This window comes from Hyperolius riggenbachi, chromosome 9 (assembly GCF_040937935.1).
Source record: "Hyperolius riggenbachi isolate aHypRig1 chromosome 9, aHypRig1.pri, whole genome shotgun sequence".
In the NCBI taxonomy this organism is placed as follows: Eukaryota; Metazoa; Chordata; class Amphibia; order Anura; family Hyperoliidae; genus Hyperolius; species Hyperolius riggenbachi.
In genome coordinates this window covers 121,514,697-121,537,401 of record NC_090654.1, presented here as the reverse complement: position 1 = coordinate 121,537,401, position 22,705 = coordinate 121,514,697, and the positions used below count along the sequence as shown (strand labels likewise).

Genomic DNA, 22,705 nt, shown 5'->3' with positions numbered 1-22,705 from the left:
ATTCCTTTCCATTTGAAAAGTCAGTTTTAACTGCTTGCTGACCGCGTCACGCCGATGCGCGCGCATCTCCTGCTTGGTAGGCGGAGCGGAGACGATCATTCCAGCTTGAAGGAGTGCGTGGTGATGAGGCTTGCAACGCGTCCAATAGGACGCGTGCAAGCTATTTGGAGCGCAGGGAGGACTCGGATTTATGGGTAATTAATGCTCATTTGAATCACAAATTTGAGTGTTTACAGTTACACACTCGTGATTACTCGTGAGAGCATCCCTGGGTGCTACATTTGCGGACAAGAGGGTTAATGGCTTCATGTGGTGGCCTAGAGGAGTTATGTAGAGAATGTTTGCAGCTGCCAACAAGCACCCAGCAGATCCACTGGATCATCTGACAAGCACTGGATGCACTGCTGTCTACTTCCCTTGCGGAAGAGCACTTAATGTGACCCTGTAGTAAGAAGGACATGGGGGGGTTGTTTCCTTTTCAAACCGTGCGTGTTGCTTGGTTGTCCTGTTGATCATCTGTCTCTTAATATTTTAAACTACTCATCCAAAACAAGTGTGCAGCTCAGATGATCAAAATTTGGCCACATGCTCCTTTCAGGTCTATGATTCAGAGTCCATTAATGACAAAATAAGATATCAGCTGGCCAGCGAGGGAATCTGCATATTATTTTTTCTTTTTAGAAGGAAATGCATACAGCAGCCTCCATAGCCATCTCGCTACACAATGTCTGGTTGAGCAATCTATTGATTTAAAATGCTCACCTCTACAAATCCTTGCAATACAACTGATGGAATGCCTGTGACTTTGCCTCTTGTACTTTATAGGAACATATTATCCTGGAATGGGATGATGAAGGCCCTGAATTCCACAACTGCTTGATCAAGCTGTACTGTGAGAAGGTGCAAACTCTGATGCAAGCCATAGGTATGTCATCCTGGAGATAAAACTACAGTATTTGTATATGAGTGGAGTTGCAAATGCAAAGCTTACAAGAAATATTTCCAGGACGTCTCAGGACAGCAACCCTGAGACTTGTCTCCCTCCATTTTAGATTGGACAGGACGCTAGTTAAAAAATTAACATAATGAGATTAGGCAGGAACAGGCAACATATATAAGGCAGCATTCCCTTACCCTCCTCAGTTGTTTTCCTGTCCAGCAGGATGCTGGTTCGCTGGAGGGGCTGGCTACCCATGAGAGAGCTTCAGGAGCCGCGGCTGCCACGCTTCCCGACTTGCGCTGGTCAGTTGGAGCCATGCGCGGACACTGGCCGCTCGCATCTGCCTCTCCCTGCATTGTGCGCAAACGCGCTGAAGGCTGGAGGACTTCCGTCGGAGGATTTCCGCCGGAAAGGACGCACGCATCACATGACTGAGTCATGTGATCGGCTGGGAAGAAGCAGGAAGCCAGCCCGGCGTGCGCTCCAACGACTATTCACCGCTGTAGAAGCTAGTCTGCTCGGAAACAGCGTGGAAACGGCACGGATCAGGTAAAACCTTCAGGTGCATAATCTTAATTTGGGCGGAGCACCACAGTGTTCTATTTAAGGTGGCATCATGGTCATTTACTGTTAGGCTGACCATGGAAGCATCCGCAGGCTCTTGCTCCCAGGGCTCTGAGGAGACAAGCTCCACTCCCTCTCTGGTATGTGTCACATTGGTTTGTTTGGCTTAATACCTGAAATGTATATTCGTATATATTCATTCATTGTTTTGAGGGAGGTTCAGGCTTTAGCTATTTCCTTTGTCTGTGTTTTTCAGACAAAGAATGTAAAGTCGGATTCAAGGCATGGCAGACAGGATAGGCCTACGAAGTCTGATAAAACTGATAAGCCTGATAAAGCAACTACTTCTGAAACTAAATCTGTACCTAAGTCAAAGAAGTGTGCAGTGTGTAGTAGTCGTATGCCGGACTCAAACATCTGCTAAACATCTGTGTCAGTCTTGCACGGAAAAAGTGGTTAAAGACGAGTCACCTACTCTGTTAAAAGACCTAATGGGTTGAATGAGGTCAGAGATGTCATCAGCCATTCAGGAAATTAAGAGATCAGCTATAAACCCTGATGTACCCTCGAGTACCCCCCCCCCCCCCCTGTTACTCTATCCTCTGATGCTGCTATTGCTGGTACTTCCCAATCCCCTGTCAGACCACTCGAGAGGAGGAGGATTGAGGTGGACTCAGAAAGGTCTGAGGGGTCAGAAGGTGAAATAGACATTTCCTCCCTTGAAGAATTGCCCCAATCAGAAATAGATGCATCTGAGAGTAAAAATGTAAAACCACTAAAGTTTGCTTTTTCCACTGATTTTATGAAAGAACTAATTGAAGCTATGCATTGTGCAATGGGAATTACTAAAGAACAAAAGACTTTGTCACCTCTAGACCAGATGTATGAAAGTCTTTCAGATACAGTCATCTTTTATCCCGGTTCACTCCAGTTTAAAAGACATCATAAAGAAAGAGTGGGATAATCCGGAAAAAAGGGCTTTCTGGCCTAAATCCTTAGCAAAGAGATATCCCTATAGCCCGGAGGATCAGAAATTCTGGGGTCACTCTCCAAAATTAGATCCGGCCTTGTCCAGGGTCTCTAGAAGGTCTGAGCTTCAGTTTGAAGATTTCGGCAACCTGAGGGATCCCATAGATAAGAAAATGGACAACATTTTAAGACGGGGGTGGGAAGCGGTCACGTTGAACTTCAAACCATCCATAGCTTCCACCGCAGTTTCTAGATCTCTAAAAATCTGGTTGACTGAATTACAGACCCAGATTGCAACTGGGATTCCTAGGGAAGAGATCTTTAATTCCTTCCCAAAGATTCTGCATGCCACTAACTACCTAACTGATGCCGTGGACGATTCAGTCCGCCTTACCGCCAGAGCTTCTGCTTTAGTAAACACAGCCAGACGAGGCATTTGGGTCAAAACCTGGCAAGGGGATACATCATCAAAATCTAAATTATGTGGAGTTCCCTGTGAGGGCAATCTTCTCTTTGGTTCCAAGCTAGACGAGATTTTAGAAAGATCCTCAGACAGGAAAAAAAACTTTCCCGTCAGAAGACGTAACTTTCGGGCAAATCGTTCCTTTCGTGAGCAGGGTAAAACGGAGACAGAGAATAGATCAGCTCCCAGAAGGAAATGGCCCCCCAATAGAACCCACCGTTCAAAGCCCGGCCTACCCTATACCCCTTCCAATCAACAGCCTAAACAATGACGCCAGGATTCCAGTGGGAGGCAGAGTATCTCATTTTTTCGAACACTGGCAGGAACATTTTCACAACAGATGGCTATTAAACATCATTCTCCAGGGGTACAAGCTAGAATTTTCATACCCTCCACCAAGTCAATTTTTTGTAACTCCCCCCCCCCCCCCCCCCCCAAGGGATCAGGTTCAAAATCAGGCTCTACAAACAGAGGTAGTGTCACTGTTATCCAAGAGGGTCATTCGCCAAGTTCCCAAATGTCAGGAGGGTCAGGGTTTTTACTCCCCGGTTTTCCTAGTAAAGAAGCCACAAGGAAGCTATCGATTCATCCTCAACTTGAAACATTTAAACAAAGCAGTCCGATACAGAAAATTCCGGATGGACAACATCCGCTCAGTCCTAAATCTCCTGCAAGGAAATTGCTTTCTGGCATCCCTGGATCTAAAAGACGCCTATCTCCATCTGCCTATACATCTAAAATCCCAGTGCTACCTGAGGTTTGCAGTGGTGTTACAAGGAGAGGTAAGACATTTCCAATTTAATTCTCTCCCTTTTGGTATTTAATCTGCTCCATGGCTCTTTACCAAAGTTATGGCAGAAGTTTTGGCAGTTCTTAGACTTAGATCTGTTCAAGTGATTGCTTATTTGGATGACTTACTTATCTGGGGTCCATCTTTTGATTCAGTGAATCTCCAAGTGGAGTTGACTCTTGAGTTCCTGATCAATTTGGGGTGGCTGATTAATTGGGAGAAGTCATCCCTACTCCCCAGACAGTACATGGAATTCTTGGGGTTTGATATATGTTCTGTCAGTAAAAGACTGTATCTACCATCACGGAAATCTTCGCTGATATTAAATTCTGTTCTTTCTTTTCAGAGCTCAGTCACCATCACTCTGAGAAAGGCTATGGCGTTATTGAGTACCATGACAGCATCCTTCCCGGCGACACAATGGGGTCAGTTGCATTCCAGGACCTTGCAGAACTGGATCCTATCAAAATGGGACAGAAGCCTAAGGTCTTTGGACAAAAAAGTGACAATTCCCTGGAGAGTGAAACAGTCTCTAGACTGGTGGTTAGATCACGAACATCTGAATGTAGGGAATCTCTGGGAATTTCCTCAACAGACTTTGATCACAACAGACGCGAGCTCCTGGGGATGGGGAGCCTATCTGGAGCAACTGCCGGCTCAAGGTCACTGGTCTACACTAATTCAGAACAGATCCTCGAACTACAGAGAACTGCGGGCTGTTTGGGAAGCTCTTCAGGCCTTCTCCCTACCTATCTATCAACATCATGTTGTAATCAGGACGGACAACAACACGGTAGTGGAATACCTATAGCCTGGAATACCTATAGCAACTGGTGTACATCTACAACTAAAGACCCAGCCCTCTCTTCTTCAGTGCTGGAGTTCTTGCAGGAGAGATTCCAAAAAGGCCTAAGCTCTAGTACTCTGAAAGTTCAGACCGCGGCATTGAGTGTTTTCTTAGAGAGAAGGTTGGCGGAAGAGGAATACGTTGTCCGTTTCTTTAGGGCACTTAAAAGACTAAGACCTGTAGTACAGATAAAAGTGCCAACTTGGGACTTGAACACTGTGTTGCAAGCTCTGTGTGAGCCTCCTTTCGAACCAATCTCGGAGATCTCAGAAAAACATCTCACCTTGAAAATGGCGTTTCTTCTAGCCATAACTTCGGCACGAAGAGTGGGAGAGTTACAAGCGTTATCTATCAATGAACCATACTGTATCATTTCCGAAGATAGAGTGACTCTTCGCCTAGACTTCTCTTTTTTTTTTTTACCTAAGATTGTATCCAAATTTCATACATCACAGGAGATCCTGTTACCAACTTTCTGCAGTAACCCATCAAATCATAAAGAGGAAAATATGCACTGTCTAGATGTGAGGAGGTGTTTAATACAGTACATTCAACAAACTAAGTCATGGAGGAAGTCCATCGCCTTGTTGATTCTCTTCGCGGGGAAATGTCGTGGTAAACAGGCCTCTAAATCATCCATAGCAAGATGGATCAGACAGGCCATTGCATTATCCTACGTCCAACAGGGAAAGCAATTACCTGGACCGGTGAAAGCACGTTCAACTAGAGCTGTGTCAACATCATGGGCAGAGAGGGCAGGAGCTACTATAGAGCAGATATGTAAAGCGGTTACCTGGTCAAGCCACAATACGTTTGTTAAACATTCTAGACTTGACTTATCATCTAATTCTGATTTATGTTTTGGTAGACGTGTGTTGCAGGCTGTAATCCCTCCCTAATAAAGTTTCTTGTTTATCTTCTCAGGGTTGCTGTCCTGAGACGTCCTGGAAAGACAAACTTACTTGTGGTAACGTCTTTTCCAGGAGTCGGAAGGACAGCACCCTTGCTACCCACCCGAATAATATTAAAAACATTTTGTTGAAGCATCATTCTGTGTGGAGTCTTTTTTATTACTGAGGAGGGTAAGGGAATGCTGCCTTATATATGTTGCCTGTTCCTGCCTAATCTCATTATGTTAATTTTTTAACTAGCGTCCTGTCCAATCTAAAATGGAGGGAGACGAGTCTCAGGGTTGCTGTCCTTCCGACTCCTGGAAAAGACGTTACCACAAGTAAGTTTATCTTTTTATATATTGTTGGTGTGAAATGGAATTCTATTATTGTGCCCTTTAAGGTACTGGAATTATGTGGAGCTGTGGCCATATATTATGTGCATTGGTACTCCTTCCACAATCTGTTCCATGTAATTTGTAGTGTCAGCATTATGTTGTGGAGTTGAGTGCAGCACATAATTTGTGAGGTACTGGTATTCTTAAGAGGCCCATACACTGGTCTATTTCAGTGATTAATTGGAAATCCATTCTATCAAATCGATCAATTTGAGGCTGATTTCGCTGGCAGCAGATCAATGGCCCATAGAGTTGCATTGGATCTAAAGGTGGCTATACACTTATAGATTTGCAGCAGATTCGACCATCAGATTTCTACCAGATGCCTGTCAAGTTGAATCTAACAGTAAACTAACTGATGTGTGCCACACACTAGGAACATATTTCCAATAGATTTCAGAAAGAAATTTATTGGAAATCGATCTAAATGCAATATTGGACCATTAGATCCAATGCAACTCTATAGGCCATCAATCTGCTGCCAGCAGCAGATTGACCTAGATTTTCCATTCTGTCAAGGGGCCCACACACTGGTCGATTTCAGCCTTCGATCGACTGATCGATTTGCGGCTGATTTCGATCGATTTGATTTATCTGACAGGATGGAAGATCTAGATCGATCTGCTGCTGGCAGCAGATCGATGGCCCATAGAGTTGCATTGGATCTAATGATGCAGTAATGCCTTTAGCTGGATTTTCAATAGATTTCTAATAGATTTCGTTGTGAAATCTATTGAAAATCTGTTCCTAGCGTGTGGCACACATCAGATAGATTCCTGTCAGATTTGACCTGGCAGGCATCTGACTGAAACCTAACTGATGGTCAAATCTGCTGCAAATCTATTAGTGTATGCCCACCTTCAGATCAAATCGATCAAAATTGGCCACAAATCGATCGATTGATAAAATCTATTTCCGATTGATTCCATAGAATTGAACGATCACTGAAATCGACCAGTGTATGGGCCCCTTAATGGTCCAATAATGCATTTAGATCGATTTCCAATAGATTTCTTTCTGAAATCTATTGGAAATATGTTCCTAGTGTGTGGCACACATCAGATAGCTTCCTGTCAGATTCAACTTGACAGGCATCTGGTAGTAATCTATCTGATGGTCGAATCTGCTGCAAATCTATAAGTGTATGGCCACTTTTATACTCATATGTTTAAAGTCGCATTTGTGGTCTGCCTCTAATTTTTGACAGTTCAAGTGGCACTCATTTAAAAACATCTGAATTTTAGATCTCTTTACATAGTATTCCGTAGATGGTTAATGCATGGGTGTTTTTCTCACCCTTTTGAAAATTAGAAATGTAAACTTCTGTACTTCATTGTACTTCATTGTATTTATAACTTGTATGTATTTTCTCATTTGGTCCACCGACTCCCACTTACACTCTCCAGTGACCCCCATTTGAAAACCACACCCCTTTAATTCATCCTAATGTCAAAGGTGTTGCGCGGCATCTCGGCCACACCAAACAACCCTCCCCCCTCCTGATGCAGTGTGGTGGTGAATGGCAGCTAGGCCACCCCTTGCCCTTACCCATTCATTAGCATGCATATGACCGAAACAAATTGTGCACAGTAGCATAGCTAAGGATCTATGGCCCCGATGCAAGTTTTACATTCTCCCCCCCCCCCCCCCCCCCCCCAGCACTCTTTACATAACAATTGATACGGTGCATCAAAACCTGCCAAAGTCAACCACAGTGTCAGAGGTGCTAGAAGGGGAACAGCTTGTTAATAATTACAAGTATTTAGAGCATCTGTAGAAGTGATTGCCAGCACAGGACCAATAGAGAACCAATACTGTGTTTGAGGGAGGGCCCCTCTGGCCACAATCTCTGCAACCCCTATTGCTACACCACTGGGAACCACACTCATAGTTACAGTATAGTGGCTAAAACACTAGCCATAGTACAGTACTCGCTGCCAGAATCTGAACATAGCAGGACTGAAGCCTGATTCCCAGCCAGGCAATGAAGCATATGCTGGCTGACAAGAATGTACCTTTTACCTGCACAAAAAAAGATGTTAAAGGACAACTGAAGTGAGAGGGATATGGAGGCTGTCCTATTGCCTGGCTGTCCTGCTGATCCTCTGTCTATAATGCTTTTAGTCAAAGACCCTGAATATACATGCAGATGTAATGTGTGACTGAATTGGCTGCATGCTTGTTTTCTGGTGTGTGATTCAGATATTGATGCATGAAAGAACGGCAGGATTCCGGACAACTAGTATTGTTTAAAAGAGAATAAATATGGAGGCTTCCACATCCCTCTCACTTCAGTCTTCTTTTAATCTGAGGTCTGCTTTAGCTGTGGAACCACCACTCTTGAGAGGAGTTTCACTTTAAAACTTTCTCTTTCTTTACAGGGAACCTGAGGTGAGAGCCGTAGGGAGACTGACATTTTTATTTCCTTTTACACAATGCACGTTGTCAAGCTGTCTTGAGGATCCTCTGCCTCTAATACATTTAGCCATCGATACTGAACAAGCATGCTGATCAGAGGTTCCTGCCAAAAAATCTAGATTAGCTTTTTAGATTTGGCAGCGTCCATATGTCTGTCACCTTGCGTTTCTTTTAATTCAGCGTGATAGTCTTTCTCTGAGGTTTGAGGACAGGGAGGGGGTGGAGATTTTTTATTAATGTAATCCTGTGTTGTCTGGGGAACTTTTTTTTAAAGTAAATCTGTATTTCCTTAGTGCTGCCTTATGTGCTGTCATGTGTGCCATAGGTGTATCTATGTGCATATTTAAAAAGCTGTCAGAGAGAGGGAGAGAGCATCAGTGGCGTAGCTACAAACTTCAGGGCCCCAATATGGAATTGGGACCCGGGCCCCCACCCTACATTAAATAGCCAGGAGTAAGTACCTCAGTACAGATAGGCTGGAATAGATGCCTGAGTATAGTCAGGAATAGGTGCCTCAGTATAGATAGCCAGGATTAGATGCCTCAGTATAGATAGCCAGGGATAGGTGCCTCAGTATAGATAGCCAGGATTAGATGCCTCAGTATCGATAGCCAGGATGAGATGCCTCAGTATCTATAGCCAGGATGAGATGCCTCAGTATCTATAGCCAGGATTAGATGCCTCAGTATCGATAGCCAGGATTAGATTCCTCAGTATCGATAGCCAGGATTAGATTCCTCAGTATCGATAGCCAGGATTAGATTCCTCAGTATCGATAGCCAGGATTAGATTCCTCAGTATCGATAGCCAGGATTAGATGCCTCAGTATCGATAGCCAGGATTAGATGCCTCAGTATCGATAGCCAGGATTAGATGCCTCAGTATCGATAGCCAGGATTAGATGCCTCAGTATCGATAGCCAGGAATAGATGCCTCAGTATCGATAGCCAGGATTAGATGCCTCAGTATAGATAGCCAGGGATAGGTGCCTCAGTATAGATAGCCAGGATTAGATGCCTCAGTATAGATAGCCAGGGATAGGTGCCTCAGTATAGATAGCCAGGATTAGATGCCTCAGTATAGATAGCCAGGGATAGGTGCCTCAGTATCGATAGCCAGGATTAGATGCCTCAGTGTAGATAGCCAGGGATAGGTGCCTCAGTATAGATGGCCAGGATTAGATGCCTCAGTATCTATGGCCAGGATTAGATGCCTCAGTATCTATAGCCAGGATTAGATGCCTCAGTATCTATAGCCAGGATTAGATGCCTCAGTATCTATAGCCAGGATTAGATGCCTCAGTATCGATAGCCAGGAATAGATGCCTCAGTATCGATAACCAGGATTAGATGCCTCAGTATAGATAGCCAGGATTAGATGCCTCAGTATAGATAGCCAGGATTAGATGCCTCAGTATAGATAGCCAGGATTAGATGCCTCAGTATAGATAGCCAGGATTAGATGCCTCAGTATAGATAGCCAGGATTAGATGCCTCAGTATAGATAGCCAGGATTAGATGCCTCAGTATAGATAGCCAGGATTAGATGCCTCAGTATAGATAGCCAGGATTAGATGCCTCAGTATAGATAGCCAGGATTAGATGCCTCAGTATAGATAGCCAGGATTAGATGCCTCAGTATAGATAGCCAGGATTAGATGCCTCAGTATAGATAGCCAGGATTAGGTGCCTCAGTATAGATAGCCAGGATTAGGTGCCTCAGTATAGATAGCCAGGATTAGGTGCCTCAGTATAGATAGCCAGGATTAGGTGCCTCAGTATAGATAGCCAGGATTAGGTGCCTCAGTATAGATAGCCAGGATTAGATGCCTCAGTATAGATAGCCAGGATTAGATGCCTCAGTATAGATAGCCAGGATTAGATGCCTCAGTATAGATAGCCAGGATTAGATGCCTCAGTATAGATAGCCAGGATTAGATGCCTCAGTATAGATAGCCAGGATTAGGTGCCTCAGTATAGATAGCCAGGGATAGGTGCCTCAGTATCGATAGGCAAACCAGGATTAGATGCCTCAGTATCGATAGGCAAACCAGGATTAGATGCCTCAGTATCGATAGGCAAACCAGGATTAGATGCCTCAGTATCGATAGGCAAACCAGGATTACATGCCTCAGTATCGATAGGCAAACCAGGATTACATGCCTCAGTATCGATAGGCAAACCAGGATTAGATGCCCCAGGATAAGATAGCCAGGATTAGATGCCCAGGATAAAATAGCCAGGATTAGATGCCTCAGGATAGGTAGCCAGGGTAGCCAGGCGGAGGGGGGATGCAGCGGCAGAGGGGTCATCAAATACTCACTTTGCCGCGAACCACGCCCTGCATCTACAAACTTCTTCCTGTTCTTGCGTTCCAGCTCACAGTAATCACGCCTCCTAGGGGGCACTCTTACTGTGAACTGGAACGTAGGACAGGAAGAAGTTTGTAGATGCAGTGCGTGCATTGTGGCGACGTGAGTATTTGATGACCCCCTCGGCAGCAGTACGTGGGGAGGAAGAGCCCGGTCGCACAGGTGTCTGCTGCGACCGTGTCCCCTACTCCCCTGGATCTCCTATACTTCAAATTGTGTGACTCGGACAATGTATACTACAATGTGCAAAGAAGGCCCTGCCTGTATTTAGTCTGTCTTCATTCTGTTGTGACATCAGGTCCAAATTTTCACGAGGGCATCAGTACAGTTCCTGCAGGATCTGAGGAAGGGGAGCTGGGAGAATACCGAGGAAAGCTGCTGAATTTCCTAGAAATCTCAAACTGCTACCAACCTGAAAGGCTGATAAGTGATTTCCCATTTGATGGTGAGTGGGCCTTGTGGCAATGCCGTTTTGACTTAAAGGGAACCTTAACTGAACGGGGGGTACAGAGTTTTACTTACCTGGGGCTATTACCAGCCCCCTGCAGCAGTCCTGTGCCCTCGGCGCCACTCTGGAATCCTCTGGTCCCCCGCTGTCACTTAGTTTCGATTTTGCCGACTCACCAGTCGCCGGCCGCCATGCGTATTATTGGACGCATTCACCAATGCAATTAGCGCTATTGCGGACCGCAACGCGTACAAAAATACGCGTTGCCGCATATCTACGCGTGCGGAATGCGGCAACGCGTATTTTTGTACGTGTTGCGGTCCGCAATAGCGCTAATTGCATTGGTGAATGCGTCCAATAATACGCATGGCAGCCGGCGACTGGTGAGTCGTCAAAAACGAAACTAAGTGACAGCGGGGGACCAGAGGATTCCAGAGCGGCGCCGAGGGCACAGGACTGCTGCAGGAGGCTGGTAATAGCCCCAGGTAAGTAAAACTCTATACCCCCCGTTCAGTTAAGGTTCCCTTTAATGTATGTATTTCTGTATCGCCTACAATTATTTCATTATTTATGAGAACAAAGCTTCAGCGTGTTCATTAATCTCAGACTTGGGACCCCAGTATAGCTTAACATGAAAGCTAAGCAGCATATTAATTCACTGTGACCGTGACTCAGGGTTACTGGTGTGATATATTTGCTCATCCTAGCCCTCTGTGTACAAATATATTATTCAAATGTATCCCTATTGATGGTGGTTATTTGTATGAAGTAGTTGATGGGTTTGGTTATAATTTTCATCCCACAAACATGTGCCTGAATTCTTGTTCCAGGACTGTTGGAGGAACGTGCATTGCTTCTGGGCCGGATGGGCAAACATGAACAGGCTTTGTTCATATATGTGCACATCCTGAAGGACACTAGCATGGCAGAGCAGTGAGTATAGCGCGTAATGGATTCTTCATCTGGGATGGTAAAATATTGCTGTGTATGAAATCATTAGATAAGATACTGCCGCTTACCATGAGACTCGTCCAGAAAGTACCAGAGGTTTGCTGTTATCTCCCATGCAAGGTATACTTTTGGTGTAAATGTAATTTGCATCTGTCAGGTTAACCTCTTCTCTTCCTGCACCACTTGTTACGTGACTGCAAAATAACAGTTACTGTTTAACATTAAAACCCCCTCAATTCCTCCAACTCATAGGGGAGGAGTGTGCTGCTGCTGCTACAAGAAAGGGATTGAAAAAATTGTAAAAAGATATGAGAAAGGCATACATAAATTAGGTGATTATGTGGAGAAATAATCAGAAGATACAGGGGCCCATATGCAAATTAAACATTTTCTCCTGAGTTTTATTTGAGGGGATTCGCTGCATGCTTGTTTCTGGTGTGATTCAGACACTACTGCAGCCAAATATTGTTTGAGACACTGAAGAGAAAAAAAATGATATAATGAATTGGTTGTGTAGTACGGATAATTACTGCTACTACTAGAACATTAGTAGCAAAGAAATATTATATTTTTTTTTTTCCGTTATATAGTGTTTGTTTTTTGTTTTTTTTAGAACATTACATCATTCTCTAATATTTGCAGTTTACACATTACTCAGCATTCTAAATGATTTTACAGAGCAGGCCAGTGAACTATTGAACTGTCCTCTGCAGAGAAAAAGAAAATACAATGACTGACAGTTGAGATAACAAGCTTCAGAAGACAGAGCTCTCTGCGACTTTGAAAGTCGTGGAGCTCAATGGCTCTTAACTCTTCCTGTACTGGAAACATTAGACTTATGTCTCTGCTCCTAATGTTTTATTTCTTAGCTGTACTACAAATACAAATCGTTATATCATAAAAAAAAAAAAAAAAAAATTTTTGCTTCAGTGTCTCTTTAACCTTCTTGCCGGTTATCCTGAACTCAGCTCGGGGTAACCTGCGCAGAAGGATTTCTCCGGCCCCGCTGGGCCGATTTTCAACTTTTTTTTTTTTAACTTTGCTAGCTGCGTGCATATTCCGATCGCCGCTACCCGCCGCGCCGCCCCCCCCCCCCTCCAGACCCCTTGCGCAGCCTGGCCAATTAGTGCCAGGCAGCGCTGAGGGGTGGATCGGGATTCCCTGTGACATCCCGACGTCGGTGAAGTCATCCTGCCCCGTCGCCATGGCAACCGGGGAAGCCCAGCAGGAAATCCCGTTCTGAACGGGATTTCCTGCTTACTCTGATCGCCGAAGGCGATCAAAGTGGGTAGGGGGATGCCGCTTGTCAGCGGCTATCATGTAGCAAGCCCTGGGCTCGCTACATAATTTAAAAAAAAAAAATTAAGTGCTGCGCTGCCCCCTTGCCGTCAGAATTGGAACGGCAAGGGGGTTAACAAGAAATATGGAGATGAGCGAAAATGTCAATATTCTTTACGCCTTATTTTCGCGAACATACAGTAAGTACAAAATTCGGTGGAATATTTTAGCTTTTTTTTTTTTTTTTTTGCCTATTAGCCAACTTTCATGATTAACAGCAAAGTCTCCTTACCAGCTAGAATTACCAAATTTGCAGGGTGTTTCAAGGAGAAAAGTGGGTATAAAAAATTAATTTTTTCAAAAAGACCTTATCGTTCTAGTAGAAAAAATAGATTTTAAAGTTACAACAGGAAAAAAGTATACATTTTAAATGGGGTAAATCAGTGCTGCGTAATATGTTGGCGCTTTATAAATACAATAAATAAATAAAATGACAGATAATTTAGTAACCTAATGGTAGTGTAAATTTTACATATATCAAAAGAAAGAACAATGAATTTCATGATGGGGTTTCCAAGGGGGTCCACAAGCAGTGCGTTCGGACCCCCTGGAAACCCTGTGGAAGTGGCAACGCTTTGGCCAGGGATCGCTATACAGATGCAATAAGGCTGTATAAGGATCCCTGGCAACTTTACCTTTTTACTTTTTGTTTTTTTTTTTTTTTTTCATAGTGAGGGAAATTAAAAAAAAAAGAGGCGTCCCCTTCCCAAGCTTCTTTAACCCCTTGTTCCCCTCGCAGGCTGGGTAAACAGAATGCGGAGCGTGGGGCTTCGTACCCTGAGCTATACCAGCCCGCATGGTCCATGGTATGGTATGGCAAAGCCTCCCCCTCTCCCCCGGATCCCTTTCGCAATCCATGGACAAAGGGACTCTTCCCCACCTCCGGTACCCCAAGAGTAGGTGGAGCGACAAAGCCCTGGAGGGGTTCATGGTGGCATCTGGGAGTCCACTTTAAGAAGGGGACCTCCAGATGCCCGCTCTCCCCAAGAGAAATGAATATAGGGGTACATAGTACCCCTTACCCACTTCCACAAAGAGTTAAATGAAATAAAAACACAACAACAAAAAAAGTCCTTTACACTCTTAATTAACCAGAAATACTTACCTGTACGTTTAAAAAAAAATTCCACACCAATATCCTCTGTTTCGATCTTGATTGACAATCTCTGTGCACCCGCCGCCACACACAGCAGCTCTAGCCATGCTTAGTATAGCTAGAGCTCCGTCCATCCCTCCTGCATGGCTTTTCGATCTTCTCCCTGCCCTCCGCACCTATTGTGCCCACCCATGCTGGCACCCTGGAGCACCCATAGCACCCTGATAACTGGGTGCTATGGGAGCTCCAGGATGCCAGTGTGGGTGGGGAGAAGAGCGGGAGCCATGGAGGACAGGGCTCTAGCTATGCTAAGCATCTTTAAATTTGGCTATTAATAGACCAATGGGGATCAGAAGCTTTGGAGCCAAACTCAAAGATGCTTCGGCTCTAGTTATACTTAGTATAGCTAGAGCTGTGCGGGGAGCGGCGGTGTGTTGCGGCTGGTGCGCGGAGATCTTCAACATTAAATCGCAACATTCGAGGATATTGGTGTGGGACATTTCCGAGGATACTGGCATGAGAACGTTAAAAAAAAAAAAAAAAAAGTAGAGGTGAGTATTTATGGTTAATGAAGCATAATAAAGGACTTTTCTCGTTGTGTTAATATTTAATTTAACCCTTTGTGGAAATGGGTAAGTGGTACTTTGTACCCCTATACTAATTTCTCCCGAGGAGGGTGCTGGTATCTGGGGGTCCCCTTCTTAAAGGGGACTCCCAGATGCCACCATGAAACCTCCCCCTAAGGGCGTCGACTCCCCGACTCCCCACCTCCTCATGGGGCACCAGAGGTTGGGAAAGAGCCCCTTGTCCTTGGATTGGACAAGGGCTCCGGGGCAGAGGGGGAGGCTTGGTCGCCCCTTTCCTCCAGAGTCCCCCCCCCCCCATGTGGCAGGGGGTCCGCATCATGGCTATCCCTGCCTGCATGGGGGACTAGGGGTTAAAGAGGCTTGGGATGGGAAACCCCACGTCATATTTTTTTTTTTTTACATTTACCACACTCTGAACAAAAAAATTTACAAAAAAAATAGGTAAAGTTTCCAGCCTTATCGCAGCTGTATAGCGATCCCTGGCCAAAGCGTTGCCACTTCTACGGGGTTTCCAGGGAGTGTGTATTGTAAATTTAAAATAGATTTTCTCCAAAACTATAAGGTCTTTTGAAAAAAAAAAAACGCGAAAGTCTATAAACATTAGCGTATTTGCATGCAAAATCTCGAAAGTGTATTTTTGCTAAAAAAAACTCAAACAAAAATGGCATTTTCAATGCGAAAATGCCTTTGCCGAAACTTCAGTTGTCCTTTAATTTTGGATTTCCTAGTTCTGATTCCCCATTACTTATTTGGGTACTCAGAGAACCAGGGATGTGGAGTCCGTACAAAAATCCACCGACTCCGACTCCTCAAGTTAGGATTTCACAGAGTCCAACTCCTCTAATTTGCATATTACAATCTTGTTGATTGAAATTATGTAACATGAAATGCATCTCTTAACTGCCTTAACCTTTTGGGGACGGACGTAGGTTGAATCTACGTCCAGCAGGTGGTGCTGCCGCCCTGACTGGACGTTGATTCAACGTCCGCGCTAACGAACCGTCCTAACGCAATCGTGCGCACCGGAGAGGGGAGATTAAGCTGTCATATGACAGCTGACCTCTCCCCTCAGTGATCAGCAGTCATTGCGTATGGCTGCTGATCATGTGATCACTACGATCGCCGGCGAATCATAGTGATCACTGTAACAGCTGCGGTGGTAGGGGGGAAAGAAGAGGATCCACCCACCTCCCTGGCGCTCCCGCGACGTTCGGCGCTCCCCACCGCTGTTGCGGCATCTCTGCTCCTTCTGACGTCAGCGCTGGGTCCCGGCTTGATGACGTCATCAAGCCGCGACCCAGAACTAAGTGGCAGTAGAAGCAGAGATGCCGGACAGAGCAGAGTGATGACTGCTGACTAAAGGGGAACACCTGGCCACACAGGGGAGACTAAGCCCAGCAAAACCCTGCAGGGATTCGGCTGTAGTTCTAATGTCCTCCTAAAAGGAAAATCGTTAATGGAATAATTGTTATATTAACCAAGTAATTCTGCAAAAAGCCTAGTGTAGTAAAATTCCTTCAGGGCCCTTTCATACCGAGGCAGTGCGGTATTTTTACCGCACCGCCGGGCAATGAAAGTCTATGGAGACTTTCATACTTCAGTGGTACGGAGCGTCGGAAGTGACGTTTTCACTGCATCCCCGATACAGGTCAAGAACTACTTTAACGATGCAGCGATTGCATCGGCCCGGAAGTCATGTTAGTCTATGGCAACTCGCAGATTTGGGAAGAAATCACAGACGTGACGTTGCAGCACGCATGCGTGTAAACGTAATTTAACAGTACACTTCTGTGCACTTCCGCATACCCGAAGAAGGAAGTGATGGCAAGCGCGCGTTGCATGCGTCACTTCCTGCTTGGCCGGAGGCCATAAAGGGAACACTGCACAATAGTGCGGAGTTCCCTGAAGGTCTGTTTTTGATAGCGCGGTGCGTCAGACGCAACACATCGCTGACGCTGGTTTCTGGTGTGAAACCAGCATCAAAGTAATCTTCAAGCAACCTGGCCAAGTAGTTTACTGTAACATTACTGGTCATGCATTGTCATACAGGTACAAAGTCAGGACCTGGGGACTGAGTGCCAGAAGTTTACTGTATCAGAGTTTACTATAACGAGATTCTACTGTTAATGTATTTCTCACACTTACTGTAAATGACAGGACTGACATTTTGTCTGCTTGTTGAGTAAAATGTTAATTGTTCCTCCTTCCACAGGTATTGCCATAAACATTATGATTATGCCAAGGAAGGCAATAAAGATGTAAGTGTATTACTGTTCCCAACATAAATTGTGCATATTATTGTTCTACCTACAGTGGCTTGCAAAAATATTCGGCCCCCTTGAAGTTTTCCACATTTTGTCACATTACTGTCACAAACATGAATCAATTTTATTGGAATTTCATGTGAAAGACCAATACAAAGTGGTGTACACGTGAGAAGTGGAACGAAAATCATACATGATTCCAAACATTTTTTACAAATCAATAACTGCGAAGTGGGGTGTGCGTAATTATTCAGCCCCCTTTGGTCTGAGTGCAGTCAGTTTCCCATAGACATTGCCTGATGAGTGCTAATGACTAGAGTGCACCTGTGTGTAATCTAATGTCAGTACAAATACAGCTGCTCTGTGACGGCCTCAGAGCTTGTCTAAGAGAATCTTGGGAGCAACAACACCATGAAGTCCAAAGAACACACCAGACAGGTCAGGGATAAAGTTATTGAGAAATTTAAAGCAGGCTTGTGCTTCAAAAAGATTTTCAAAGCCTTGAACATCCCATGGAGCACTGTTCAATCGATCATTCAGAAATGGAAGGAGTATGGCACAACTGTAAACCTACCAAGACAAGGCCGTCCACCTAAACTCACAGGCTGAACAAGGAGAGCGCTAATCAGAAATGCAGTCAAGAGGCCCATGGTGATACTGGACAAGCTGCAGAGATCTACAGCTCAGGTGGGGGAATCTGTCCATAGGACAACTATAAGTCATGCACTGCACAAAGTTGGCTCTTATGGAAGAGTGACAAGAAGAAAGCCATTGTTAACAGAAAAGCATAAGAAGTCCCGTTTGCAGTGTGCCACAAGCCATGTGGGGGGCACAGCAAACGTGGAAGAAGGTGCTCTCGTCGAATGAGACCAAAATGGAACTTTTTGGCCAAAATGCAAATCGCTATGTGTGGCAAAAAACTAACACTGCACATCACTCAGAACACACCATCCCGATTGTCAAATATGGTGGTGGCAGCATCGTGCTCTGGTGTTGCTTCTCTTCAGCAGGGACAGGGAAGCTGGTCAGAGTTGATGGGAAGATGGATGGAGCCAAATACAGGGCAATCTTGGAAGAAAACCTCTTGGAGTCTGCAAAAGGATTTGAGACTGGGGCGGAGGTTCACCTTCCAGCAGGACAACCACCCTAAACATAAAGCCAGGGCAACAATGGAATGGTTTAAAACAAAACATATCCATGTGTTAGAATGGCCCAGTCAAAGTCCAGATCTAAATCCAATCGAGAATCTGTGGCAAGATCTGAAAACTGCTGTTCACAAACGCTGTCCATCTTATCTGACTGAGCTGGAGCTGTTTTGCAAGTAAGAATAGGCAAGGCTTTCAGTCTCTAGATGTGCGAAGCTGGTGGAGACATACCCTAAAAGACTGGCAGTTGTAATTGCAGCAAAAGGTGGTTCTACAAAGTATTGACTCAGGGGGCTGAATAATTACGCACACCCCACTTTCCAGTTATTGATTTGTAAATAATGTTTAGAATAATGTATGATTTTCGTTCCACTTCTCACGTGTACACCACTTTGTATTGGTCTTTCACTTGCAATTCCAATAAAATTGATTCATGTTTGTGGCAGTAATGTGACAAAGTGGAAAACTTCAAGGGGGCTGAATACTTTTGCAAGCCACTGTATGTGTGCTCTGAAGCTATAAATGATATGTTGTCAGTTTATCAGTGACATTTTACAGTACTATGTTTTGTTTTTTTTAGAACTGGTAACTCTCAATTGTATAAAATAGATGTCGTCTTAGCAGTGTCACATTTGTAATCCGCAAAGAAATGTACGGATCCCCACACAGACTTCGGAACAGTGTAATTCTATATTGTCCCATCACACACACGTGCAATACTTTGACCGTACACCGACAATCGTTTTGGGCCTCACACCTAGCTGTATTCATTGGAGACAGTAAAAAATATTTTGACAGTAAGAAGTTTTCCATGTGCAGTATCTTTATTGGTGAATTTTGCCGTCTTCCCGGAGTTTAGCTTTAAACTATCACATGCCGAAGGCGATACCAATGTGAATGAAGAATAGTGACTTTTATTATTACAGGACTCCTGTGTGGATGCATGAAGTAGCCCTGGTACTGTCTTCAGAACATACAGAATTAAATCTCTAAATATTTTTTCACTTCCAGTGTGTTGTGTCTCAGTCACAAAAAAAGCCAGTCGTCTTTTTTGATACGGTTTTACTTTTAAACTCTGTTTTTCAGGTGTATTTGTCCCTCATTAGGATGTACCTATCTCCACCCGATGTTCACTGTCTGGGGCCGATCAAAATAAAGTTGGAAGAGCCAAAGCCAAACATAAATGCTGCACTAGCTGTTTTGGAGCAACACCATGGAAAACTTAACACAACCAAGGTGAGCGACACAATTGTAGCTCTGTACAATGAACAAGCTGGCACATCATTGCATTCCAGTGGTTCTAGAGGTGTGTTTTGGCTTTCTGGGACAACAAAGGGGTGATTTGCATGTTCAGCATTGATGCGTTGTGGGAGACCTCATATGCTCACTCCAACCTGAATAATTGCAAATACCTTCTGTTTGAAGGCAGCACATTTCTGTTTTGCATAGTGTCTTTTTAGTAAGCAAGCTTCTTGGTCCGCTTTACCCCCTTACAGGCTTTTAGTTCTGGTTCACAATGAGCTTGTTGGGCAAACTGTATCTTACTATCTGTGCCACATACACCTTGCACTGTGCACTTGAAACATTTATAAATAAATGTTCATTATTCAGTCACATGCTGTAGACTGGACTCCTGGTAGTTGAATTAAACCTAACCTGAGGGTAAAAAAGCTGCTACTCACATCCTCAGGAAGGCTGTTTTTGTCCTTGGCTCTCCTGTTCTTGGCTCTCCTGTTCTTGGCTCTCCTGTTCTTGGCTCTCCTGTTCTTGGCTCTCCTGTTCTTGGCTCTCCTGTTCTTGGGTTTCAGTTTTGTTGTTTTTTTGCCCCTTTTTCAAGAAACTGTCCCAGTGGTGAAGTCTCTGGAGATTTGAATCTAATATGGCCACTACCCCTGCTCATTCCAGTACTGTACGGTTTTATGGGACAGCTACTAAGTCAGGGGTGCAGTGTCCAAAAGAGGCAGGAATGGATCATCCTCTTTGGATGGAGACACTTAGCACTCTAACCTGGTTGGTCTGTATGCTCTGCATCCTGGTCCCATGTGACTTTAAGCCGTGCAGATGTACCCTTGGCTTTAAGTGCTGATTGGCAGGCAAGTGCTGGGTTAGAGAAGGAAATTCCACACTATGACAGACATTTTATGACCTCTGCTGAGATGTGTTTTGGGACACATTTTGAAATGTGTAAATTATAATTTGTCTCCCCCTTCCCCCATGAATATACTGTATCTGCTTTATGCAGCAGGGGCCTGTTTCTACTACATGCAGATTCTGGATGCAGAAAAACTGACTCCAATGAATGCCTATGGACCTGTTTCCACTAAACGCGATTTTTCTGATGCAGATTTCCCATAGACATTCATTGGAGTCAGTTTTTCAGCATTCAGAATCTACATGTAGTGGAAACAGGCCCTAAAGAAGCAGGAAAACCTCACACTGTCCTTACAATATAACAGTTATATATTGTGCGTTTTTTTTAATCTTTTAAATGGTTGCAGGCTATAGACTTGTTACCAGCAGACACAGAGATCAGGAACATCCAGATCTTCTTGGAGAAAGTGCTGGAAGAGAATGCACAGAGGAGGCGCTACAATCAAGTCCTCAAGAATCTTCTACATGCGGAGTTCCTGAGAGTAAGTTTACTAGAAGACCTCTCATTGCTTTACTGTACTTTAATCATAAAAATGATGGAAGGTTTCTCAAATACCTGTCCCTTTTAAGGTTTAAACCACTGAACAGAAAGCAGATTCTATTTCTGTAATATTTGAATATGTTCACATGAACGTGTATTATTATGAAATAAAAAGAGAAGTTAGAATGGTTTGTACATAATCTAAAGATTCAAATCCCATAATATAAAGGTAGTGAGAAAGCCCTCAGTCCAGTACTGCCCCCCACCCATTTCCTCACTGCAAGCTTATTCTGTTAATTCTGTTATCATATCTGGATTTCAGGTATCAGTTTAAAAAAAAAAATAGCTTTTCTTGATGGACACATACAACTGAGCAAATCAAATACAGAAGTTAATCTTCATGCTTATGCACACGTGCGTTTTTTTTAATCTTGAATTAGAAAACCTACTGGCTGAAAAAATAGAAATCTAATAGCAGGTGTTATTTGTTGCTTATGTCAGTACAGTACACTCTTTCGCTAGTCTCTCACCAGTTTTTATTTTAAAAGGTATTACTGTATATAGATTCTGAAACTTAAACACGGAAGCAGAAAAAAAGTTACTTAACTATGGAGAGGTGAGGCTCTGGATCCTATAGAGCTTTCCCAGTCTTCTCTCTATCGCCTCATTCCACCACCAGGCCCCAGTGAAGTTCTTCGACCAGTTTGGTTGAATAGCTTTTTGGCCCTCTTTGGACAGCCTTTGAAAGTGCTAGGGTCCTTGAGTGCTTCCAAGGACAAGCGGATCTGTCCTGCACACACAAGAGTCCACACTTGTGTATGTGCGGTACTGATGCATTGGTCTTTGGAAGTTCTTGGGAGTGCGAGTACTTCCTTAACCTGCATGAAGAGTCCCAAAGACACCAGCCAGGTGTGAATCTTGAACGTGGGTCAGCAGTGGAACGAGGGGATGGAGAGAGGACCAGGAAGGGCGCAATGAGATACAGAGCTTTCCCTCTTCATATGTATCGACTTTTTTTTAATTCAGATTTGTTTTAATGTTCTATTCATTTCTTCAGGTACAAGAGGAGAGGATCTCCCATCAACAGGTCAAGTGTGTGATCACTGAAGAGAAGATATGCAGCGTGTGTAAGAAAAAGATTGGAAACAGGTATGTAAAAAACATGGACAATCGGAGGAGTAACTTCACAAGGGGGGCAGCCCCTACAACTGCAGGGAGGCCCAGAGTTGTGAGGGGCCTCAACTACTTACTTTTACCCATTCAATTCTGGGGTCCATCCTCCAGATGAGGTGTTGTGGCTTCACTTACGATCATGATGGCCACACGTTATGTGACCTCTGGCAGGTGGGACCCTTATACTGTAGGTGTCACAAAGTGGTAAGGAGCAAAGTAGTGTGAATGTTAAGGGAGTCTCATCAAAGTTTTGCAGGGAGGGTCCATGATATATTTATTTATTTATTTGCACCTCTGTTTAGAGTGAGTTTATATTTCCAAGGCTGTGCTTCTCAAATCTGTTCAAGCAAATTAAATGATGCTGTGCCACATGCCAGCATTTCAGCTTAGTAATTTCTGGGAGCATATCATGCTAAATTAA

At 44.2% G+C, this 22,705-nt stretch overlaps 1 protein-coding gene across 1 annotated transcript in view; it reads left to right on the top strand.

Moving 5' to 3' along the window:
• Positions 1-22,705, top strand: part of VPS39 (VPS39 subunit of HOPS complex) — an 89,944-nt gene that overhangs the window by 58,739 nt on the left and 8,500 nt on the right. Inside the window, exons 17-23 of the mRNA XM_068254924.1 lie at positions 826-925; positions 10,949-11,095; positions 11,929-12,031; positions 17,283-17,328; positions 19,566-19,715; positions 20,978-21,112; positions 22,169-22,260. Of these exons, the coding sequence (XP_068111025.1) occupies positions 826-925; positions 10,949-11,095; positions 11,929-12,031; positions 17,283-17,328; positions 19,566-19,715; positions 20,978-21,112; positions 22,169-22,260 (773 nt within the window). The remainder of the gene's footprint in view (positions 1-825; positions 926-10,948; positions 11,096-11,928; positions 12,032-17,282; positions 17,329-19,565; positions 19,716-20,977; positions 21,113-22,168; positions 22,261-22,705) is intronic.